The sequence below is a fragment of the Diabrotica virgifera genome, chromosome 4, assembly GCF_917563875.1.
Source record: "Diabrotica virgifera virgifera chromosome 4, PGI_DIABVI_V3a".
NCBI classification, from domain to species: Eukaryota; Metazoa; Arthropoda; class Insecta; order Coleoptera; family Chrysomelidae; genus Diabrotica; species Diabrotica virgifera.
In genome coordinates this window covers 80,897,217-80,924,761 of record NC_065446.1, presented here as the reverse complement: position 1 = coordinate 80,924,761, position 27,545 = coordinate 80,897,217, and the positions used below count along the sequence as shown (strand labels likewise).

The following is a 27,545-nucleotide window of genomic DNA, read 5'->3' as shown; positions in this document are numbered from 1 at the left end:
TTTTCTCTTTAGTCGGGTAGTTATGACTTTGGTGAGTATTTTAAATAGGTGTGACAATAGACTGATGGGCCTGTAGTTTTCCAACTTTCGATTATCACCTTTCTTGTGTAATAAGATTACTTTAGAGTTGTTCCAGCTCTTAGGGACTTTGCCCTGGTGTAATGTTATGCTTATACATATGGATATCACTTTGTATTCTGAGTGTAGCTTTTATTTACTTTATTTGCTTGTTTTGTTAATAATACTAATTATATTAGGTTTATTTTAATTTTATTGCTAGAATTGTGTGCTTTTATTATATAGCTCATTGCAAATTATAATTATTAGAATCAACTGACACCAAGAGAGACTCTTATTGAATATTGTAAGTGATTTTGAAATTATTTCTCGCAATCATTCATGTATAAGTTTTTACAATAGAAGCCGATAAAAAATGAACAAAGTAACTTAATAGGTGATTAACGATAAAATCGTTGCTGATGTGCAATTAAGAAAGAAAATTTATGGTTTTTAACTTTTGAAATTTTATAGTCATTTATAGATTAGAGAAAATAGTTAAAAACCAGATAGACAATACAGTAGGATAAGTGAAAGACACCGTAATGCTATTAAAGCCGTGAAAGCATATCCCGGCCTCAGATCACAACCCACTTATTGCCAGGATTACACTCAAACTTAAAAACGTTAAAAGACATCAAAGAATTCCTACAATAGACACAAGCAACCTTAAAGAGCCCAACGTAAAAGAATGCTTCCAACACGAACTGCATGAACTGCATCAAACTGAACGTAGACATCAATGATATTGACGAGCACTGGGATCGACTAAAACATTGTCTACTGGAACCGTGCAAAGAAATACTAAAGATTTCTTCTGCAAGAAATAATAAAGAAATAGGTTCGCAAGGAGAAAAGAGGAATTGACGAATGACGTGATACTAAGTATGATTTAACAATGAAGACAATGTAAGGACAAAGATAACAATAAATACAGGGAGATTAACCACGAGATCAGGAAGGCGATAAAGCAGGCAAAAGGAAAATACTTTAAAGACAAATGCAAAGAGATCGAGGACCTTCAAAAAAGATAAGATCTATTAATCTACACAAGTAAGTTAAGGGGGGGGGGTTGGTTTGAAATCAATATATCAAGCACATTTTTGTGAATTTTTTTCGAAGCTATGGCACAATTATTTTATTTTTAAATCAAATAAACATATTAAGTACAATTCAAAGAATATTTAGAAAAAAATTCAATCCAAAATATTGAAAAGTAAGCCATTGGTGACAAATTTTGACAGGCAGCTCACAAAAAAATGGTTTTTGCGGTGGACATCAGAACTGGTCACTAGGTCATACGAAACAAGAAATTCAAAAAGATTTATGAGTTTCACGAGGTCACAACGTCGAGTTTTTTTATTTTTAACCTTTAACTACACGCGCTGGCGTACTTTGTACGCCAGATATAAGAATTCTACTGGAAATATATTTAAAAATTTAATTTTTGACCTTGCTTATTTTTCTAACCTATCACTGGAATGTGCTTTACAATTTGGTTTTAGTTTCGTTATAATCGGCGTTCTGGAAAGATCGTAATTTACATTTTATTATTTGTTGTTTCCGGTGGTGGACAATATACCCCAGGATTATATTACTATAAGTCGTAATATAAGTACATATTTTAATTGTTTTTTAGTCATTATGGCAAAAAATATATTTTTCTTTGTAAACAATACTTAATGCTACCCTAATGTAGGGCCATATGGACTTGGCGAACGAAATGACAGAGGGGATCGCCTAATAGAATTTTGCCAGGAACATAATGTTGTAGTCGCAAATACATTCTTTAAATTACCTAAGCGACGCCTTTATACATGGAAATCGCCAGCTGACAAAGACAACAGAATCGTCAGAAATCAAATTGACTACATCCTAATAAAGCACAGATATCGAAACTCAATTCAGGCAGTAAAGGCATATCCAGGAGCGGACGTATCTTCTGATCACAGTCTTCTTATTGCTAGGTTTCAACTTCAACTAAAAAAGACGCAAAAAAGCCGCAACAACAATAAACTTAACATACAGAAACTTAAGTCAGAAGAAACAAAAGAAAATTTGAAACATGAAATCAACACAAATCTAGATAGAAACCCAAGAAATAATTGCAACGTAGAACAACAGTGGCAATTCTTCAAAACCTCTATATTAGATCCAAGTAAGAAAGTACTTACAACAACCAAATGTAAGAAAGAATAATGGATGACGGAGGAAATTCTAGAGTTGATGAATGAAAGAAGAAAAAACAAAACAATTAATAAGACTCGCTGTAAACAGCTTCAAAACCAAATAAGAAGAAAAATTAGAGAGGCTAAAGAAACCTACTTCTCTGAAAAATGTAAAGAAATAGAAGAACTTCAAAACATATATGACAACTTCAACCTACATAAAAAAGTCAAAGAACTAGCCGGAATAGGAAATAGAAGAACCTCAAATATATTGCTCGACAAAAACGGAAATACTATAATAGAGACAGAACGAAAACTACGACGATGGAAAGAGTACATCGAGGAACTATTTCATGACCAGAGAGAAGCTAGTACATCCGTAGATAGCCAAACCGGAGATGTAGGCCCAGAGATATCCAAATCAGAGGTTAGTCAGGCAATAAACTCTATGAAAACCAATAAATCTGCTGGTCCAGATGAATTACCTAGCGAGCTGATAAAGTTGGTCAACGAGAAAAACCTGGACATAATAGTAGAACTGTTCAACGCTATCTATACTACGGGAATCATCCCTAGAGAAATGTTGACATCAGCATTTGTGTGTTTGCCAAAAAAAGTGAATGCCAAAGAATGCAGTGACTACCGAACCATAAGCTTAATGTCACATACCTTGAAAATTCTGCTGAAAATTATCCACGCCAGAGTACACTCTAAACTGGAGCTGGATATTAGTGACACTCAATATGGGTTCCGCAATGGAATGGGCACCAGAGAGGCATTATTCTCCTTCAACGTGCTGACACAGAGATGTTTGGATGTTAACCGTTCTCTTTACGTCTGTTTTATAGACTACAATAAAGCGTTTGATAAAATAAAACATGACCGACTCATGGAAATTCTAAAAACTAAAAACCTAGATGAAAGAGATTTAAGACTAATAACACATCTCTATTACAATCAGCGAGCAATAGTAAGAATTGAAACAGAAACATCTGAAGAAATGGAAATAAAAAGAGGAGTCAGGCAAGGCTGCATACTATCACCTCTATTATTTAACGCTTATTCTGAAGAGGTAATGCGAGAAACTCTGGAAGATGAAACAGTCGGCATAAGAGTAAATGGAGTCTTAGTTAACAACATCAGATATGCAGATGATACAGTAATAATAGCCGATAATTTACAAGACCTGCAAATACTCATGAGTAAAATAGTAAGGTGTAGTAGGGAGTACGGACTCTCTCTCAATATCAAAAAGACAAAGTTTATGAAAATTAGTAAAAACAACCATAATACTAACGAAATCTTGATAGTAGAGGGCCAGCAGATCGAAAGAGTAAAAAAGTACACTTACCTAGGGACACTTATAACCGAAAATAATGACTACACTGCAGAAATCAAAGTCAGAATCGAGAAAGCACGTTCTAATTTTATGAAAATGAAAAAGGTCCTATGTAGTAAAGATTTAACATTAGCTCTTAAAGTACGCCTAACAAAATGCTACGTATATAGTGTACTATACTATGGACTGGAATCGTGGACGTTAAATGTAGAGACAATGAGACGACTTAACGTCTTTGAAATGTGGACGTATAGAAGAATTATGAGGGTTTCCTGGGTAGATAGAGTTACGAACAATGAAGTACTGAGAAGAATAGGTAAAGAGAAGGAAGTTGAACTGACAATTAAAGAAAGAAAACTACAGTACCTCGGACATGTGATGCGGGGCGAGAAGTATGGCATCCTGCGACTCATAATGCAGGGAAAGATAGATGGCAGAAGTAGCATCTAAAATAGCTATGATGATTGCCAACCTCCGTAGCGGAGATGGCACCTGAAGAAGAAGAAACAATACTTTTTCTCCTGTAAAAAATCACATTTAAAAAAATTTTTTATTAGTAATTTTATTTATCATGGAATCCAGTTATTCCATGATTCCAGTTATAAATCCCAATTGGCTTACTGAAAAGGAACTCCAAGTATTCACTGATGCCGAATAAGGTTTATAACAAACAACTAAGTGTATTTTTTCAAAAAAAATTAAACAAATCCGCTGTTTTTAAGTGTATTTTCTTGTGGCGTACAAAGTACGCCACGCGTGTAGTTATGTTATAACTTGATGCGCGGGTAGTTAAAGGTTCATGATTTTTGAATTTTTGGTATCACTCAGAAATCAAAAAAATGAAATTTTTGATAAAAATTTTGTGAAAATCAACAGATTTATTATTGTTGAACAAAAAAAATAAGCAAAAAAAGAAAAATATCTCGACGTTGTTACCTAATGAAATGTCTCAAGAAAACCTGTTCAAAATATCAGGTAGATCGGCCGAGTAGTTTATCAGTTACAATGTCCACCGCATTTGAAAAAGCAGTTTTGAGAAAAATTCGTTTAAAGTTTTGACAACTGCATCTTCATCTTCTTATGTGTCTGCCAAATCGTAAAATGATGCACATTGGAATATGTTTTTTGAATCGAGGAGTAATCTACAAAAGAGAAGGCGAACAGTTGTTTAACGTTTCTCACTACGCTCAAGCGTGCTGGCGCGAAGTCGCGGCAAAGTCGAAGGTAGAGATATTCAACACGCTGTATCTCTGGTAATTTTACTCCGATTATTTTGAAATTTTGAGAGTATTCTTGAAAGTATGCACTTTTATTTGAAATAATAAAAAAAATTAAATATTTCAAACCATACCCTCCTTAAATGAATGGCAGGACTAAGAGAGCAAAATCTCACTGCCGCACTTGGGGATAGGCACGAAATTACTATAATACAGACGGATGAGAAAGTACAGCGCTGGACAGAATACATCGACGAACATCGTTAAATGATGAAAGAGGAGACCTGGAACACATAAAACTTACTTCAGAAGAAATAGGTCCAGATATTACAAAAGAAGAAATATTACACGCATTTAAAACAATGAACAGTGGGAAAAGCTCTGGACCTGACATGCCTCCTATGGAGATACTAAATATATAGTGCAGCCGATATGTGAAACAATTGTGCATTTAATGATAGAAGTATATAATTTGGGCCACATATACTACACATATAAAGGTTCAAATTTAGATACGAGGCCATATCAGATTTTGCCTTTTACAAAAATGGCGGGCATTCAAAATGGCGACTATACATGTGACTAATAGCACGATAACTTTTGAACGAGACGTCAGATTTCATTCAAATTTGGTATATAGGTTCCTTTTTTGACGTAAAACGTCGATGTCTTGAACCGGAAGAATCTGTTTACCAGAAGTTGTGTTTTTCCTGGTTTTAATGTAAAAATATGTTGTTTTTTTTTTCAATTCTTTCACCCTGTATGTATTAATTTTTCAAAAAGGTAATACCGCCATTGAAAAGAGCGTAAAAATATTTTTTAGGAAATATTTTAAACTTTTTAGTTCTGTTAATTACCATTTAATAAATGCATAACGTATCTTCACATATACCTATGTGCGGCAGATTCGTGCAAATATTATAAGAATTATTGTGCATTTAATGGTAGAAGCATATAATTTGGACCACATATACTACACATAAAAAGGTTCAAATCTAGATGTGAGGCCATCTCAGTTTTTATTTCTTTTACAAAAATGGCGGGCATTCAAAAGGGCGACTATACATATGTGACTAATAACACCATAACTTTTGAACGAGACGTCAGATTTCAACCAAATTTGGTATATAAGTTCTTTTTTTGATGAGTAAGATCGGGGTCTTGAATCGGAAGAATCAGTTTACCAGAAGTTGTGTTTTTACTGTTTTTTTATGTAAAAATATGTTGTTTCATTTTCAAATCTTTCACCCTGTATATATAAATTTTTCAAAGAGATAATACCGCCATTGAAAAGAGTGTAAACATTTTTTTTAGGAAATATTTTGAACTTTTTAGTTTCGTTAATTACCATTTAATAAATGCATAACGTATGTTCACCTATGGGCGACAGATTCAAGACAAAACCTTAGATGGACTCATTTGAATCTTTGTATCTGTAGTATGTGTGGTCTAAATTATATGCTTCTATCATTAAATGCACAATAACTCTTATATTATTATTTGCACGAATCTGCCCCACATAGGTACCTACATGTGAAGAGACGTTATGCATTTTTATTAAATGGTAATTAATATTGAACTAATAATAATTTTTCAAAACATTTCCTAAAAAATATTTTTACGCTCTTTTTAACGCCGGTATTACCTTTTTGAAAAGTAAATATACACAGGGTGAAAGAATTGAAAAAATAAACAACATATTTTTACAAAAAAAAATCAGGAAAACCACAACTTCTGGTAAATCGACTCTTCTGCATCAAGAGCTAGATCTTATACATAAAAAAAGAACCTATATCCCAAATTTGGTTGAAAGCGGACTTTTCTTTCAAAAGTTATCGTGCTATTAGTTACATATGTATAGTCGCCATTTTGAATGCCCGCCTTTTTTGTAAAAGGCAAAGTCTGAGATGGCCTCGTATCTAAATTTGAACGTTTATATGTGTAGTATATGTAGTCCAAATTATATGCTTCTACCATTAAATGCACGATAATTTTTATAATATTTGCACGAATCTGCCGCACATAGGTACAGTTACGGTCAGTGAATAGTTTACAGGCTGGCTTATCTAGGAGCCGATTTGTTAAATTTTTACCTCGTTTAAACGCACCTTTTGCGTCAAAGTGACGTTGCCAGTGGTGTACCTAGAATATGTAGGTTGATTAAAATTAAAAAATCAAAATAATAAAAATATATTTTACAAAATTTAACAAAATGGAAAATATAGAAAGTTTTTTTTAAAAAGGAATTTTGGTCTTAATATGGTTTATTTTATTATTTTATTTTTCAAAACTCGCGAAATTTTTGACAAGCATTGACTTTTTGAGATTTTTTGACTTTGACATTTATCAAATCCGTACGACACTGCAATTTTACAGTATTACAATATAAAAATTAAAGTGTAAACTATTCAGTGATCGTAACTGTACATGTGAAGATAAGTTATGCATTTATTACATGGTAATTAACATAACTAAAAAGTTCAAAACATTTCCTAAAAAATATTTATACGCCCTTTTTAATGCCGATATTACCTTTTTGAAAAATTTATATTATAAGTCTGCGTAATTTGGAACCATATGGGAAACTTTTTTAATATCAATTTTACGAAAAAAAGTCATTCTTTATAAAGTGCTCTGCATAATCTAAAACCTAAGATGCAATCATCAGATAACAAATTTTGTCAACAGTATACGAGGTATGTCAAAAAATTTGAATTTCGCTCAAGGGCAAACTACCTTTATATTTCAAAATATCAAAAAATTTTATTATGAAAAGGTATTTGTAATTAAAAACCATATTCAAATATGCAATAACAGAAATAATACAAATATACCAATAACAAAAATAATAAACCAATATATAATAAACCAATAACAAAAATTCTGAAATTTTTGTAAATTACCGATTCCGAACATCATTTTTATTTATTAGACATGTAATAACTCTTTTATTAATAATTTTAGGAAAAAAAGTTATTCTTCATAAAAATCTGTGCATGGTCTAAACCTCAAGATGCAACCATCAGTTATCCAAGTTTGTTAATTTTATACGAGGTGTGTCAAAATTTTTAAATTCATTCTATTCATATTATTTGACACACCTCGTATAAAATTAACAAACTTTAATAACTGATGGTTGCATCTTGAGGTTTAGACCATGCACAGATTTTTATGAAGAATAACTTTTTTTCCTAAAATTATTAATAAAAGAGTTATTACATGTCTAATAAATAAAAATGATGTTCGGAATCGGTAATTTAGGAAAATTTCAGAAATTTTTTTTTAAGTAGAAGGCTGTTATTGCACATTTGAATATGGTTTTTAATTACAAATAACTTTTCATAATAAAATTTTTTGATATTTTGAAATATAAAGGTAGTTTGCTCTTGAACGAAATTCATATTTTTTTGACATACCTCGTATACTGTTGACAAAATTTGATATCTGATGATTGCATCTTAGGTTTTAGACTATGTAAAGCACTTTATAAAGAATGACTTTTTTTCGTAAAATTGATATTAAAAAAGTTTCCCATATGGTTCCAGGTTACGCAGACACCCTGTATACAGGGTGAAAGATTTGAAAAAAAAAACAACATATTTTTACCTAAAAAATCAGGAAAAACACAACTTTTGGTAAACCGATTCTTCCGGTTCAGGAGCTCGATCTTGTACACCAAAAAAAGAACCCATATACCAAATTTTGTTGATGTCGGACTTTTCGTTTAAAAGTTATCGTGCTATTAGTCACATATGTATCGTCGCCATTTTGAATGCCCGCCATTTTTGTAAAAGGCAGGAACTGAGATGGCCTCGCATCTAAATTTGAACCTTTATATGTGTAGTATATGTAGTCCAAATTATGTACTAGTATCATTAAATGCACAATTCTTACAATATTTGCACGAATCTGCCGCACTAATAGGAAAAAATGCAAATGGAAACTTGGAACTTGAATGCGACATCAATGAAAATCTGGAATAATTCGAGTTATCGGTGTCTAGAATAGAAAACTTGAATACACTCAAAACAAGAAAATTAGAGTATCTCGGACATATTACGGCAATTATCGGAGTAAAATAGCTTGGCTGCGCTACCTCAGATAATGGTACGGATGTACATAAAATGAAATTTTTAGAGCAGCCGTCTCTAAAGTCCCAATAGCTATGATGATTGCCGACTTCCGTCCCGCAGATGGCCCTTAAAAAAGAAGAAGGTAAATTGGTATTTACAAATATAAAGATGTTATCGAAAATTAATGAATATACACTTCCATTATTCATGATTATTCTTCTTTTTTCAATATTCCCGAGCTCAGAGTTTCAGATTCAGAGCTCATTATGAGTGAGATAACGGCTAAAAAAAATCTTTATTCGCTATCGAAATATTCTTGAATTATCAGCAGTGTATTAGTGTATTGTCCTTATCAAATTCTCAGTGTTAGGTGTGTTACATATAATTATAATTTGCAATGCGTTATACTATTAGATATAATATGATAACCACACAATTCCAGCGATTCTAGTAATGAAAGTACATACTTCAGTGCAAAAAAATTACACAACTTGCGATCTGCGAGAACTTCAGAATCGGCAGAGACGCAAAAAAGCAATAAAGAAAACGAAAAAATGGAAGCCGAAGACAAGTCAAATCTCACCGTTGTTGCCGAGCAAATGGAATTAAAACTAAATCTTGGAGACCACGACGTACCAGAGAATGTAATAAATTATGACGAAGAGAATTGGAATGATATTTTCCAAGTGTCACATTATGCCATGGACATTTTCAACTACCTCAAAGAAAGAGAAGTAAGTATACTGTGTGTTTACTTTTAAATTATATATAGGCCCTATACCCAATACATGGCAACACTGCTTCCCCGCTTCCCACATCCGAGTCGCGCGGATTTATTCAGTCATTCATCGATTCAACAGTGGCAATGCAACTGCTTTCTCATAAGCAATGTTGCCGGTTTTAGCGCTTCCTTCACCCGCCCATCTCTAATCGAAAACTAAACGTATAGTCCAAGTAATGAAGCTTAAAATAGGACAAAACCTCGCAATTTTTACAGAATGGATCGATTTGCTTGAAAATTTGTGAATAGGTAGTGGATAGTCCAAGGATCAAAATCGATATGATGCCGGGAGGCGCTTTTACCATGGGGGTGGTTGCCATCCCATCTCGGGGGTGGAAATTTTTTGTTATACTTTAATCGCAAAAATTGGTAAAAACGTTCATTCTAAGCAAAAAATGTTCTATATTTTTTGATAAAATTGATAGTTTTCGATTTATTCGCTATCGAAAGTGTTAGTTTTATATCGAAAAAATCAATGTTTTTAATAAGTTTTCTGCTAATAACTCCAAAAGTTTTCGTTTTATCAAAACAACTTTACTTAACAAAAATGTACCCTTTGAAAAAATAAACAAAACCAATTTTTTAAATTTTCTTTAGGACCAATAGTAATCGAGCTATACTTTATTATATGTTGGCTCTTCTTCGTTAAATGCTAAATATTGTAGTTAAATCCAAAGTCAAAGTACGGAAAAACTATGCATTTTTCGAGGAAAACTTGTTCAAACTAATTTAAAGCACTTAAAAAAATATATCACCAGAAATAAAAAAAGTCTCTAGCTCAAAAATTAAGTGACTTATAATGAAAAGAATGTCAGTCCCCATTTTTTTTTCAGTGAAAAAGTGGTCGCAAGCAACTCTCTAATCACCACCCTAATTAAAATTAGTCACTAACCTTACTTGGTCTTTTTTACTTATGTAAGTACTTTTACTTTTTTACTATTTTTACTTAAGTTTGACCGCCTTAGAATGATTAGTTTTAAAAAAGTGGAGTCAAAAGCGAATAACGAATTTTTGTAGTTTGGAAAAAATGGCCTCTTCTTTAGAATAGAAAAATTCATCAGATATAAAAAAAAATGTTTAAATATGAAATTGTAGCTTATTTAATTTCCAAGAACATGGTTTACAAAAATTTCTGCTACAGCAAAAATTGAGTGAACTATTGACAATTAAAACTTGTAATAACATGCAAAAACCACCTTTACCAACCCTTTCAAAGTCACCTCTTTTTGCGACTGAGGATTTTAAAAAGATTTAATATAAATAAGCTTATAGATCTTGTAAAAACCTACAAAATTATATTTTTATCAAACTTTCTTGATAAAAATAAAAAAGTTACGGTTAAAAAATCAATATATTTTTTTGAAAAAAAAAACGAGAAATCCAATGTAAGCATAATAATGTAAGTTAATAGTAATGTAAGTTAATAAAAGTAAGCATAATAATGTAAGTTAGTGGTGTTTTTGGTCATTGGCCTTATTCATTCTTATTTATTTATGTATTATAAATAGATTCTAGAAGTTTGACTGGCTTAGAATTATTAGTTTTTAAAAACTGGAGTTAAAAGCGAATAACGAATTTTTGTAGTTTGGTAAAAACCATTTTCTTCAGAATAGAAAGATTAGCGTCAGGGATACGAAAAAATGTTTCGATATAAAATTGTAGGTTATTTAATTCCCAAGAACTTGGTTTGAAAAAAAATTTCTACTGCAAAAATTGAGTGAATCGTAATATCGAAAAATGATTTTTTCTAGACAAAACTAACATTTTCGATAGCGAATAAATCGAAAACTATTAATTTTATCAAAATATCTATAGAACTGTTTTTGCTTAGAATGAATGTTTTTATCAAATTTTGCGGTCAAGATATAATAAAAAATTTCACCCCCGAGATGTGGTGGCAACCACCCCCATGGTAAAAGCGCCTTTTGGCATGATACAGATTTTGATTATTGGACTATCCACTACTTATTCTGAAATTTTCAAGCAAATCGATCCATTCTGTAAAAATTGCGAGGTGAAAAGCTTCGGTTCCTGGACTAGTATCATTTAATAATTTTTATAACATATTTTTAATGATTGTTTAACCTCGCATTTATAAAAACTAATCGTATTCTACTGCTACTAGAATAGTTCTCGTATATGCTCCTTTAGAAAAATCTTTGGCATTAGAGAGACATTATTTACTATGTGTAGTAGATGATCAGGATGTGAGAATCATGACAAATTTATTAGTCCAGAAAGCCACTGCGCATCCGCTAGGAAAAATATTCTAATTCAGATTTTTTGCACAATCTTACTCAAAAAGGACTCCTTTTAACAAATTTGCATGTTGCCAGGACCAAAAGGTGGTCAAAAATTTTTTAAACGTTTTTTTTTTGTTTTTTTCCTAAAATTATTTTTTTTGCATGGAAAAAAGTTTTTTTAGATTTTTTGGATCATTCCAAACAGAAAAGGCCTTTAGTAACTTTTCTCTAAAAATGATAGTTTTTGACATATAAGCGATTAAAAATTGAAAAATTGCGAAATCGGCCATTTTTAACCCTCAAAAACTATGTGAAAAACTGAAAATTTGAATGTTGCCAAGGTAGCTAGATATTCTTTAAACATCGGTTGATGAAATCCCGAAGAGTTTTTTGCAATACAATATTCAAAACTCCTATTTTTTTTAATTGCTAAGCAAGCGTGCTCGACACTATTTTCCACCGACAGTATGGTGCAAATGAAAGGAATAAATTCGTTATTTCGTAAACCGGCGACTTTAAGGAAAAATCCCGAAACAGGTCGATTTTTATTTTTAAGTTATGATATTGTGGCATATATGGTATACTAGTGACGTCATCCGTCTGGGCGTGATGACGTAATCGATGATTTTTTTAAATGAGAATAGGGATCGTGTGGTACCTCATTTGAAAGGTTCTTCAATTCTCTATTCAGTAATGTAAACATTTACATAATTATTTATACAGGGTGTCCTTCTGCTTCTTTTTTGTCAAATAATTTAATTTAATAAAAATTTTTTGGACACCCTGTATAAATAATTATGTAAATGTTTATATTACTGAATAGAGAATTGAAGAACCTTTCAAATGAGCTAACACACGACCCCTATTCTCATTTAAAAAAATCATGGATTACGTCATCACGTCCAGATGGATGACGTCACTAGTATATCATATATGCCACAATATCATAACTTAAAAATAAAAATCGACCTGTTTCGGGATTTTTCCTTAAAGTCGCCGGTTTACGAAATAACGAATTTATTCCTTTCATTTGCACCATACTGTCGGTGGAAAATAGTGTCGCGCCCGCTTGATTAGCAATTAAAAAACAAAGAAGTTTTGAATATTGTATTGCAAAAACTCTTAGGGATTTCATCAATCGATGTTTAAAGAATATCTACCTACCTTGGCAACATTCAAATTTTCAGGTTTTCACATAGTTTTTGAGGACTAAAAATGGCCGATTTCGCAATTTTTCAATTTTTATTCGCTTATATGTCAAAAACTATCATTTTTAGAGAAAAGTCACTAAAGACCTTTTCTGTTTGGAATGATCCAAAAAACCCAAAAAAATTTTTTTCCATGCAAAAAAATAATTTTAGGAAAAAAAAACAAAAAAAAAACGTTTAAAAACTTTTTGACCACCTTTTGGTCCTGGCAACATGCAAATTAGTTAAAAGAAGTCCTTTTTGAGTAAGATTGTGCAAAAAATACGAATTAGAATATTTTCCCTAGCGGATGCGCAGTGGCTTTCTGGACTATATACCGATATAAGAAATCCATAATACGAGTTGACCAACAAAAATCTAAAGAGATACCTATAAGAAGAAGAGTACAACAAGTATATTCGAATGGGAAATAAGCCACAATTTTACCTAAAAATGATTTTATTAACGTTTCAACCCCCAAGTCGGGTGTATTATAAAATCGGGTGTAAAATAATTATTTTGTATTTTGACAACGACACCCGACTTGGGCGTCGAAACGTTAATAAAATCATTTTTAGGTAAAATTGTGGCTTATTTCCCATTTGAATATACTTGATTATAAAAATGCCACAAGAAAATAGCTTCAGAGTACAACAAGGGTGTGTACTATCTCCTCTACTTCTTAATATGTAATAAGAAGAGATGTTTAAAGAGACACTAGAAGACATCAGTGAAGGAATATCAATTAATAGAAGACTATAAATCTCAGAAATGCAGACGATACAATACTTGCGGACAGCAGAGAAGGGTTGCAAATTTTGGTTGATCGCACTATGCCAGCGTTTCCCAACCGATGGGTCGCCTTACTTCAGAGATAATGAGTTTCGAAATTTTGTGTCATGCTTTCTAAGAGGTAATAGCTCAACGAGTTCATAAAATTTAGCACTAGACATTCGATAATACTTGAAATACTTTTCGTCATCTTCGACGGTCGGGAAACGAATGATAAAACTCTCCATAAGTTTGTCGTTTCAAATTAATGTTATGAATCCAATATCTTAGTTTTTGTATTTCATAACATGTTCTTCAAACTCTGATTTAAAATGACTGAAGTCTATTTATATCACACTGTTCACTGTACAAGGATCTACAGACCGAGCTAGTCTCGTAAATTCCACGGCTTCGAGCCACGCTTCACGCAACCGCATTTGCGTACTTGTGTTTCGAGTTGTGTGGTCGTGCGCTGCTGGTCGAGTGGAGTTCTAATTTACCAAATTTAAATAAAATATAATCGTTTCTACTGATTCATAATATACTATAATACACTCACCGGCAGAGAAAACGGGCACCCCAAAATGGGTCATTTTTAATGTCTTGTATTTCCTAAACATGATGTCCGATTTAAGTAATTTTTTTAATATGTTATAGCCTTATTCTTTATCAATATCGCTGTAATAATATTGTTGCTAGACAGGTACATTGTCATTGTATACAGGGTGTACGAATCAAACTGTGTTTTTTTCTCAAACTTTGGAACACCCTGTGGAATGTTCTAGCTTTTATAAAATACTCAAATTATAACCAAACTATAGCCTAAGGTTTTCTTAACATTCTGTTTTTTGATTCATTCGCTTATGTTGGATAATAAAAAAGTTAAGCACTTTAACAACTACCCCTGTTTTTCGTTAATACAGGGTGTTTTTAAATAAGTACGGCAAACTTTAAGGGGTAATTCTGCATGATAAAATAATGACAGTTTGCTTTATAAACGTATGCCCGCAAATGCTTCGTTTCCGAGATAGGGGGTGTTGAAATTGTTCTTACAAACTGACGATTTATTTATTTCTCTAAAACGGTTTGTGATATGCAAATGAAATTTGGTAGATTTTAAGAGAGGTAGTTATTGCTCATTTTTTTGGCGTACAATTAAGAATTGTATATTCACCATTGGCGTGCATACGGGTATAAATATTTTAGATATATCCCGTATGCACGCCAATGGTGAATATAAAATTCTCAATTGTATGCCAAAAAATGCGCAATAACTAGCTCTTAAAATCTACCAAATTTCATTTGCATATCACAAACCGTTTTAGAGCAATAAATAAATCGTCAGTTTGTAAGAACAATTTCAACACCCCCTATCTCAGAAACGAAGTATTTGCGGGCATAAGTATATAAAGCAAACTGTCATTATTTTATCATGCAGAATTACCCCTTAAAGCTTGCCGTACTTATTGAAAAACACCCTGTATTGACGAAAAACAGGGGTAGTTGTTAAAGTTTGAGAAAAAAACACAGTTTGATTCGTACATCCTGTATACAATGACAATGTACCTGTCTAGCAACAATATTATTACAGCGATATTGATAAAGAATAAGGCTATAACATACTAAAAAAATTACTTAAATCGGACATCAGGTTTAGAAAATACAAGACATTAAAAATGACCCATTTTTTGGGGTGCCCGTTTTCTCTGCCGGTGAGTGTATAATATATTAGTTTTTAATATTGCTAATATTATTAAAGTTTTTAACATTGTATTTTAATATAATTTTTTTTATTAATAATGATAATACCTAAGTATTGCACCTCTAGTTCAAAAAAAGTACAAGATAAATACCGCGGTTTTTTTATATGAAAATGCAAAGCAAAATATACAATTTGCAGAGTAAATGCTTGTTTTCTTGATAAAATAATGCAAATTGTATATAGGTAGGTAGAGTAGCTAAGCGTTGATAGTCTAGTAAAATAAAATTACACTACATGTAAATCAAAATGTAAGTTCGTACAGGTTGAAACAAATTTTATATCAAAGTTTAGGTGGGTACAAAAGATATTTTCAAGAAAGTATCCAAATCATACAAGGGGATCATTGTTTAAATAATTAAAAAGGGGTCATTTTTGCAAGAAAATTACTTTTTTAACTGCTGAGGTCATTTAATTACTAATGAAGGTCTATAGTATTGTTTTCTGCAAAGCTGAAGGGTAAATTTTTCACACAAAAACTTACTAAATTAAATTTGACCCCGTATTTATTTAAATAATTATACATAAATCTTTAAAAACAAATTTGCAAAAAATTATTTTTAGCGTTTTAAATAAGCAATATAAAATATCTTGTTTTACAGGAGAAGTTGCACTATGTTTTCAGTATTAAACAAAAAAAATGGTCCAAAAATATTTAATATTTTTTGAGATATTGAATTTGTTTACTAAATGTTACTCTATTTTCAATTGCAAAAACGCGGTTGTTGTCAAAGAAATATTCACCTGTATTAAATCTTATTATTTTTATTTTTATGTATATTTTCGATAAATGTATTGATTAATTCAACTTACAATTAAACTTCCCCCTAAAATGGCATTTGAAAATTATTCAAATTTGTTTATAATTTGTTTTTTTAATAACGTCGCGGGGATTAAATATTTTGAAATGCCGTTTCGATAATTGGGTTCCTGGGAATTTTTCACTAATTAACAAATTTTTTTGTCGTTTTTTCCTCTTCTTTTTTTTTTCTTGGAGTTATATTACTACGGGCCCTTTTAGGGTTAAGTTTCATTATGAATGTTGAATCTCTAAGCTGTAGATTCTAGACCTAAAAATATTAAGATTGGTCTAAAATTACTTAAATAAAATGTGCCTACTTACTGAGTTACAGGGTGTTTTATTTAAAAATGATTTTTACCAAGTACTTTCAAACTATTTGACGTATCCTGATCATACTTGACAAAAAGTGTGGGTACTATACAGTTTACTAAACTGTGATAAATAAAAGTTTCTAGCTACTACCAGAGGCGTACGACAGGGGATAGTTAATGGTTGACCCTTCCCAAATTCTACGCCACTGAGAGAATTACTATTTTAGCGAAATTTTTCGATTCTCCAATACTTTCTATGTAAATAATATACTCTTTACTGGTAACAATTAAGTCATTAGTTTTTGAGATATTGGACGTTAAAAATGAAACGGCATAGTTATTTTGATTCATCCATTCATTCATTTTAAACTGCCAATATCTCTCAAACTGATGACTTTATCGATACCAATAAAGTTAATTACATACAAAGTATTGGAGAATCGAAAAATTTCGCTAAAATAGTAATTCACTCAGTGGCGTAGAATTTGGGAAGGGTCAATCATTCACTATCCCCTGTCGTACGCCTCTGGCACTAGCTAGAAACGTTTATTAATCACAATTTTGTGGGGTCTATAATAGCCACACTTTCTGCCAAGTATGATAAGGAGACGTCAAATAGTTTTAAAGTACTAGGGTAACAATAATTTTTAAATTTTTAAATAAAACACCCTGTAACTCAGTAAGTAGCCACATTTTATTTAACAGATTTTAGTTAAATCTTAATATTTTTAGGTCTAGAATCTATAACTCAGAGATTCGACATTCTTAATAAAATTTAACCCTAAAAGGGCCCGTAGTAATAAAACTCCAAGAAAAAAAAAGAAGAAGAAAAAACGACAAAAAAATTTTGTTAATTAGTAAAAAATTCCCAGGAACCCAATTATCGAAACGGCATATCAAAATACTTAATCCCCGCAACGTTATTAAAAAAACAAATTATAAACAAATTTGAATAATTTTCAAATGCCATTTTAGGGGGGAGTTTAATTGAAATTTGAATTTATCAATACATTTATCGAAAATATACATAAAAATAAAAATAATGAGATCTTAAGCAGGTGAATATTTCTTTGGCAACAACCGCGTTTTTGCAATTTAAAATATAGTAACATTTAAAAAATAAATTCAATATTTCAAAAAATATTAAATATTTTTTGACCAATTTTTTTTTGCTTAATACTGGTAACATAGCGCAACTTGTCTGTAAAATAAGATATTTTATAGCGCTTATTTAAAACGCTAAAAATAATTGTTTGCAAATTTGTTTTTAAAGTTTTATATACAATTATTTAAATAAATAGGGGGTCAAATTTAATTTAGTAAGTCCTATGTGAAAGATTTACTCTTCAACTTTGCAGAAAAAAATCACATAGATCTTCATTGATAAGTTAGTTACCTCAGCAGTTAAAAAAGTATTTTTTTTTAAATGACCCCTTTTTAATTATTTAAACAATGATCCCCTTGTATGATTTGGATACTTTCTTGAAAATATCTTTTGTACCCACCTAAACTTTGATATAAAATTTGTTTTAACCTGTACGAATTTACATTTTGACTTTTTTTTTATTTTATTAGGCTATGAGTAGTTATAGCAAAAGTAGCTACGCCATCTGAGACACGAAAAAGATGAAATTAGTTTTATTTTATTTTTTTATGGAGCATGATGGAGAGTTTTTTAAAATAGGTCACAAAGCATGTTGTTTTGTTACCTATGTTGCAAATATGTTGTTTTTTTTTGCAAATTACAAAATATGTTGTTTTCAATACAAGTTTAAAGAGTTTAAATTATAAACACAAAACTAAATAAATAATTTTTCACAACGGTCAAAAACCACACTTAAAAGTTTTAAAAATTCACAACACAGAATATCAGTTACGCAAATTTTCAAACAGAATCCAAACACCTGACACAGTGTCTCAAGTACGATTGCGCGAAGCCGTGGAATTTACGAGACCAGCTCGGTCTGTAGATCCAAGTGTTCACTGTTGCTGATACGAAACTGCCGAGGACGCCGAGGTGACCGAGTCAGTGCTCGGGTACACTTTGCCGATCGTACCGTAACCGTAGCAAGGCACGTACCTTCCTATCACGTCCGGGATAAAATTATGAAATACAGTCCGTCTAATTTACTTACCGTTGTACATCATTATTTACGTTAGAGATCTAAGTTGACATTGTTGCACAATTACAAAAAATTCTTGAATTCATTTTAAATCAAATACATCACACAATTTTTGCGGAAGTGGAAAACAAATTAATATTCAATGTAAATAAGTAAAAACTTTAGAAATAGAAAACAAGAATTAAGTTATAATCTTACGTTAAAGTACATAATAAAAACAGTAAATATAATGAAACAAATACTTATAGTAAAGAATATAAACAAATATGAAGTGTCATCACCGCAACTGTCAAATAAATGTTACCAATGTATGCCAAAATATCACCTTCGTTCGATTATAGTTACAATGTATTCCGCACAAATGTGTTTCATAAAAACGCTTTATAATCCATTTATGCAAATTAAATGAAACATATTAATGTGTATTTCTTTAAGTTAACATTAATAGAAATCTTTAAATGTTATTTCTACGCGTATATAATAAAATATGCCTAGTGGCTGTAACGCCAGTGTACTCGGCAAAGTGATTCTAAAAAAGAACACACCTACCGCCTAAATATTTCGTGTTGGTATCATGTGACGTCTCGGGCTATGACGCGGATGACGTGCAACGGTGAGTAAATTAGATGGAGTATAGGTAAATAGGTAGTTTTACGTCGTTTAATGATTGATATTGTAATTTTTTAAGTTGTTAGGAATTACCATTTAGGTGACAGGATGAATCGGAGGATTCGTTACATCAAGTTAATTATAGAGAACAAATAAAATTGTTTAACAAATTTTCTAATTTACTTTCTGACTCGTAAGACATTTAGCGGCGTACCTAAAACAGCACAGAATGAAAGAATCAATTAGTAGTTACATTTTGATGCTTTTCGGTAGAAGTAGACGAAACTACTGATAGAGGTAACATGTCATTCACAAGTATCAATTATTGTTCTTCGATACGCGTTACGTCTAATGTTTATGAGAGGTTTTTAGGTTTTCAGACGTGAGTAGAAGCCATAAGACAGAATATATTTTTGGTGTTTTAAAGGACATATTAAAATTTTTTGATATCAAAAATAAATTGGTAAGGCAAATTTCTGACGGCGCTGCCTTGATGTCCGGTGAATTGTATGGTCTCCAGGCAGAAATTAAAACTATTGCACCAGGCAAAACTATTATTTACTCACTGTTATAAGTCATTGACCTCTTTGACGATTCAAAATTTAAAAGTTACGCCAAAGAATTTTCAAAATATCTATTAGACAAGTTCATTAAAAATTATCCATCATTCTTTAATCAAATAAAATAAGAAAATGGATTAACAGGTTTATATGCTGATCCAAATATTTTCGGAAGGTGGGATAAGTTACAAAATATGTACATATAATTTTATATATTGCAATTCATTAGGTACAACAAACTGTTCCCGAAATTAATAAATTATTGTGCTCAAATGTGGGCAAATTTTGCCTCAAATGAACGGGATCTCTGTTGTCTCAAAAAAGTCAAAACGTATTGTCGAAACACCATGAAACAAGAGAGAATGTCAAACTTGTCTCAAATTTCTAATGTCAATAGAAAAAAACTTTTAAAATCTCCCCAAAGCAATAATAAATTTTACAATGACGTTATAACCCATTTTGCTGCTTCGAAACAACATAGACTAAATAGACTTAATTTATAAACAGGTTTAGGTTCTAAATTTATAGGAAAAAACAAAAAAAAAAACGAAAAAAAAAATAAAAAAAAAAACAAAAACCAAAAATCTCCTATGAAATTGAAACCTTTTAATTAGATGGCATACCTATCTGAGGAGACAAAACCTTGCCGACCCTGTCCCTAAAGCCACGAGCCGCCACTGGTATTTGTCTGGAGAAACAAAGAATTATAACTCTTCCCTATTTCGCTAGATGAACTGTACCTATGTAGTTATGTATATCAAACAAAGTCAGATTGTCCTAATCCTAATAACTAAGACTGTGGACAATCAATTTCTACTTCCTCTTGTAATTTGCATCTCATTTTTGGCTTTAACTAACTTTCAAAACTTTAAATACGTTTTCTCAACAATTAACAAATTTGCATTGATGTACGTCAGTGTTTCCCCAAAGGTGCGAACTATGCTAAAAACTAATTATTTTATAAGCCGATACTATATTATAGACAACACTGATTGCGATTGTAGTTGCAAAAACTGCTTATCTATTAGTAAGTATATTTATATCTCGTCTACATATTTTGTTTTTAAGCATAAACAAAAATGTATTTAATATGATGACAAATTTTATTTGAGGGTAATGCGATATTCAAAGATATCTTTAACGGTTTTTAAATAATGAATAATTTTTCAATGATAATGTTGTGTAAATTAGAAGTGAATGATACAAAAATTTTATACCTATATAAAGGGGATTAGGCCATCATTTGTGACATTGTATTTCTACTAGGCCTGGATCCCGCGTACCAAACAAAGTTGATTAATAGCAAGCTGAAAATTTGTTAATAGCTTAAGCTTTGATGTATGGGAACACTGGAACAGGGGAAGTTTTAATTGTGGAACAGGTTAAAAATTTGGAACGTCATACTACGAAAACGTCCCATGTATTTTGTCGGACAGAACTTCCAATTGATTTGCTACCCTTTCATTAAACTCTCATGCAAAAATCAGACTGGTATTTATCACCAACTGGGCATTTTAATAAGTCCGACACGTAGAACATGCCAAATGACAGGAATTATGACAGATGATAAATAGCAGTCTAATTTTTGCATGAGTTTAATGAAAGGGTAAGAAATCAATTGGAAGTTCTGTCCGATAAAATACATGGGAAGTTTTTGTAGTCTGACGTTCCAAATCTTTAACCTGTTCCACAATTAAAACTTCCCCTCTTCCAGTGTTCCCATACATTAAAGTTTGTCCGACCAGACACCGTTACGCTATTAACAAATTTTCAGTTTGCTATTAATTAACTTTTTTTTGTTACGCAGGATCCAGGCCTATTCGTTTTAAGTAACCTTTTTTTTTTCTAATAATGTGTTCTTGTAAAGGCATATCTGGTATCGCCGTTTATTTTGTCTACGAGTACCTATAGTATGGTATAGTTAGACCCAAACCCAGACATCCAAAGTGAAAGTTATCCTTTAACGCCAAATTGTTCTATACAGTGCTAGTCAAAAGTCCGTACCCCCCTAGTATCTTTTGAACGGTTATACCAATAATAGTGAAATTCGGAGGGAGGAAATAAATGGACGTAGGCTTCTTAACTAGTTATGACAGGTGACGTAATAGTGACATGACTTTACAGCGCCACTGTGACAGATAATTTTAAATGAGACTATATGGCAAGTGACACCTCGTTTAAAAGGTATTGCAAATACCTATTCAGTCATAATAATTTTGTTTAAGTTTAAGCTAATTTTGATGAATAAATGAAATAAATATAAAATTGTAGTTTCGCATTTAATTAATAAAAATTCAAAATTCCGCCTATGATTACTTGTCAAAAAGGTTGATATTGACGTAAAAACTACTAGAGAATTGAAAAACGTCATATTTTTTTACAAAAAAACCATAGGCGGACATTTGAATTTTTATTAATGAAATGCGAAACTACAATATTGTATTTATTTAATTTATTCACCAAAATCAACTTAAACCCAAAAAAATTAGTATGACTGAATAGGACTTTTTAATACCTTTCAAACGAGGTATCACTTGCCATAAGGTCCCATTTAAAATTATCGGTCACAGTGGCTCTGTAACGTCATCTGTCACTATTACGTCACCTGTCATGACTAGTTAAGAAGCTTACGTCCGTTTATTTCCTCCCTCCAAATTTCACTATTATAGGTATAACCGTTCAAAAGATAAGAGGGGGGTACGGACTTTTGACTAGCACTGTATGGTCCACATAATGTTCAGAAAAAAGTCACACCATTTTGAGCGTCGGGTTTGGGGGGGAGAGGGGGGAGAAATCTGCAAATTCGTAGTTTTTTACGTTTTTCGTCAATATTTCTAAAACTAAGCGGTTTAGCATGAACAACCCTCTACACAAAATTGTTCTACATTAAATTTGAAATCAAAAAGGCCCTATGCATAACCCTTTTAAAATAAACGGTTCCAAAGTTACGGAGGTAGTATAGTATAATTGGTCCAAAAAAAGGCCTAACCCAGACATCCAAAGTAAAAGTTTTCCTTCAACACCAAATTGTTCTATATGGTCCACATATTGTTCGGTAAAAAGTTACACCATTTTGAGCGTCCGGTTTGGGGGGGGGGAGATGGGGGAGAAGTCGGCAAATTAGTAGTTTTTTAAGTTTTTCGTCAATATTTCTAAAACTATGTTTTAGCGTAAGGAATATATTATAGAAAAATGTTCTACATAAAATTTAAAACAATAAAGGTTCTATACATAATTGTTATAAAATTAACGTTTCCAGAGTTACGGAGGGTGAAAAGTGGAGGTTTTCGGAACTTTTTGTATTTACCGATGTCTCCCCCCCTCTCCCCCCCCCCCCAACCCGACGCTCAAAATGGTGTGACTTTTTTCTGAACATTATGTGGACCATATAGAACAATTTGGTGTGGGAGGATAACTTTCACTTTGGATGTCTGGGTTTTTGGTATAGTTACACGATAAATATTGCCCAAAAAATATAAAAAGTATCGAAAACCTCGACTTTTCACCCTCCGTAACTCTGGAACCGTTGATTATATAACAATTACGTATAGAACATTTTTTGTTTTAAATTTCATGTAGAACATTTTTGTATATAACATTGTTCACGCTAAAGCATAGTTTTAGAAATATTGACGAAAAACGTAAAAAAACTACTAATTTACCGGCTTCTCTCCCATCTCCCTCCCAAACCGGACGCTCAAAATGGTGTAACTTTTTACTGAACAATATGTGGACCATATAGAACATTTTGGTGTTGGAGGAAAACTTTTACTTTGGATGTTTGGGTTATGCCTTTTTTTTTTGGACCAGTAGTACTATACTACCTCCGTAACTTTGGAACCATTCATTTTAGAAATATTACGCATAGGACCTTTTTTACTTCAAATTTAATGTAGAACAATTTTGTATAGAGGGTTGTTCATGCTAAACCGCATAGTTTTAGAAATTTTGGCGAAAAACTTAAAAAACTACGAATTTACCGATTTCTCCCCCCTCTCCCCCCCCCCCCCAAACCCGACGCTCAAAATGGTGTGACTTTTTTTTGGACATTGTGTGGACCATATAGAACAATTTGGTGTTGAAGGATAACTTTCACTTTCGATGTCTGGATTATGCCATCTTTTGGATCAACTATACTATACTACTAATAAAGTTATCAGAATTTTAATGACAAAGCTGTGTTGGGTTTTGATTAATGTATAGTCCTTTTCATGACCATTTTTCAGTGCGTAACAGTTTTTCGATTTCTCTCTAACGCATTAAATTGTATGTGACAGAAAAAAAGGTACGTCGGTGATTACAGACATTTATAACATTTCTTCTAGTTATTCTAGTTGTCGATAGATGGCGCCATAATCAAAAAAGAATTATTTATTAAATAAAATAACAATATTATCAATATATACTGTACAATTTATAAGACCATACAAATCAAAGAAAATACCATTTTATAAATGCAATAGACACAATTGATTTGTTTTTATTCCAAATTGAAAATAAAATGTGACAACTGTCAGATTTAACTAAAATGTTATGTTAGAATAAATGTCATAAATGTGTATTATCACGGACTTGCCTTTTTTTCTATAATTTATGACGCACTGAAAAATGGTCATGGAAAGGAGAATACTAATATTTTTATCTATCACAGTAAATTATACTAAACCATTCGTATTCAATTCGTTTCCTATTTTCTCCCATACCTCGTCTTTCAATTTCGTCCTCATATAATCCACGTGGCTGGTATCATATACCATGGGATAATTCCAAACGAGTTCTATCAGCTTTTCTATCAACGTCCATCTCGGAAACAAAAACACAACTGAGAATTGAGTCACGTGTCCTACGACCCAAGAAAACTGTACGCCGATGACAAACGTTCCCAAGCGAGACCTGCGAACGCATGAACTGATAGTAGGATGCGCAGAACTGTCTACGCAGTTCGCCGGTGCAGGTCGTGTCTCGCTTAGGTTCAATTTGCGCCGGGACTAAGTCGTGAAACCGGTAGTGGCACTTGCCGCGGTCTCTGATTGAACTAAAATATAATGCCACTGTAGTTTCGTGTTGCAACGAAATTGAAAATGTTTATTTATTTTTAAATAATATACATTATTTTTTTAGGTTCTGTTTCCAGTACCTGATTATTTAGACCGTCAAATATGTCTTACTCGGTGGATGCGATCGCTACTCGTCGATTGGATGGTCGAAATTCAAGAAAGTTTCGAACTCAATCATGAGACTCTTTATTTGGGAGTTAAATTAGTTGATATGTACCTCAGTAAAATGACAGTAGGAAAGGAAACTTTACAATTAGTCGGTGCCGCAGCCATGTTGATAGCCAGTAAATACGACGAAAGGATTCCACCTATGCTTGACGATTTCTTGTATATTTGCGATGGCGCTTATACCAAGAGGGAACTTATTAGGATGGAGATCAATTTGTTTAAAGTAATAGGATTCGATCTGGGAATACCTATTAGTTACAGATTTCTGAGAAGATATGCCAGGGTAAGAAAGTTATTTTGTATTATTCCATAAAATATCGAATAGGAAAAATAAAACGTTTAAAAATAAGATTTCCAAAATTTCACGCCTCAAAAACATATAATAACTTAGAAGAAGAAATTTAAAATCTTTTGTATAATTGAATCATTTCGAAAAATGATCGAAAAAGCTCGCCAACATTTGTGACTTCATAACATAATATTTTGTAATGACATTTCTGTCTCATATAAAATTATATACCATTTTGTTTACTTTGAAGTTTAATTCAGTTTTTAAAGAGATGGTATTGAATAGGAAACTTGCACTTTTTGTTGTTACATAATAATGTTCAGTTTTGTTTTTAAAAATGAGATTTTCAAAATTTCACGCTTCAAAATATCATAATAACTTAGAACTACAGATTTAAAATCTTCTGTGTATTTAAACCTTTATAAACGACCCGTGACGTCACCTAATTATTTTTATTTTTATGGTTATATTTATATGTTGATGACATTTGAGTTTGATACAGTTTTTGGAGGAAAGGAAAGAAGAATTACTATGGAAAATAAAATAAAACGCTATAAGTGTTGTTTAGTGTCATTTTGTAAAAGTACAACTATTAAAAACTACAATAAAATATTTATCGGATTACATAAACCGATAAAAGACGGCGTATAATATACATATTTATGTACTTACTTATCTGCTTTAACTCTTCGAGCTTCTCCAATGGCAAAATTTTCACCCTTTTGAAAATATGTGGCCACCATACACATAGGTATTTACTATAGGTATATATGAAATACTTAAATATTAGACTTTTCTAGAATTTTCTATTAGAAGTTTTCAATCCAATGGCATATAAAACAACATAATGTTATTTTACATCCCACCAGGCTGAAAACAATGGGAACCTTCTCTGGTTACACCTCCGAGGCTTCTACAATTTGCAAGCCATAACGGATGCTGAGACTAGGGAAGATGAGGGAATTTTATAATTCACGTCCCATCTGCTCAGCGCGGTAAAGTTCCAACGAGAATGTTTTCCTTCGTACTCCAATCTGAGTAAACATGTAAATCATAAATGAATTTTCATTTTCAATTTCGTTGCAAAACGAAAATACAGCCGCATCATATTCTAGTCCAATCAGAGAGTGCAGCAAGCACCTCTACCGGTTTCGAAACTTATTAGTCTCTCATCAGGAGGCACATATGCTGCTCTCCTTGATCCAACCAAAACAAACCCCGGCGTGCAGTCACGGATTGCAACGAACGAAATGGCATAGATGCCCTAGCGGCAACTGCTAGCAAAAGACTAAGTTTTAAATCTAATGGCATATAAAACAACATAATGTTATTCTACATCCCACCAGACTGAATGCAATGGGAACCTTCTCTGGTTACACCTCCGAGGTTTCTACAGTTTGCAAGCCATAACGGATGCTGAGACTAAGGAAGATGAGGAAATTTTACATCTTATAATTCACGTCCCATGTGCTCAGCGCGATAAAGTTCCAACGAGAATGGTTTCCTTCGTACTCCAATCAGAGTAAACATGTAAATAAAAATGAATAACCATTTTCAATTTCGTTGTAAACTCGTTGTAAACGAAAATACAGCAGCATCATATTCTAGTCCAATCACTCAAATATTAGTCAGAAATAGCAACTATCAAAATATTTATAAAACTGAGTGTCAGTGCCAAAACGAATGCCAAACCTAATGAATTAATGGCGAGGACATCCAATACTACAATTATATGACGTCACGACCAATGATGGCCCGTTTTGGGCTGGCTGCTATAATTTGAATTTTTAATCGTCTTTAGGAACCAAACGGAAGACAAAAATAAATGTGTGTGTTTACTATGGAAAATAAAAGTGAATACTATAAGTTCAGTAGTTTATTGAACGTGGTAGCTTGAGGTTTTGTTTTGATTTGCAACGGGGTCAACTGCTAATTGTTGTGTTTACATGTTTTGTTATTGTTTTGTTTTTTGGAGTGTTGTGAATTACTAGTAGTAAGTCGTTTTACTTTTGCTTACTTTCATCGACCTTG

General features: G+C 32.0%; 1 protein-coding gene across 6 annotated transcripts in view; it reads left to right on the top strand.

Annotated features, from left to right (window-relative positions):
- Positions 1-27,545, top strand: part of LOC114331259 (G2/mitotic-specific cyclin-B3) — a 77,420-nt gene that overhangs the window by 32,253 nt on the left and 17,622 nt on the right. For 5 of the 6 annotated variants that reach the window (XM_028280764.2, XM_028280765.2, XM_028280766.2 and 2 more), the window contains 2 exons: positions 9,297-9,588; positions 25,122-25,508. In XM_028280764.2, coding sequence (XP_028136565.1) covers positions 9,297-9,588; positions 25,122-25,508 — 679 coding nt within the window. The remainder of the gene's footprint in view (positions 1-9,296; positions 9,589-25,121; positions 25,509-27,545) is intronic. The other variant, XM_028280768.2, reaches the window with a different exon arrangement.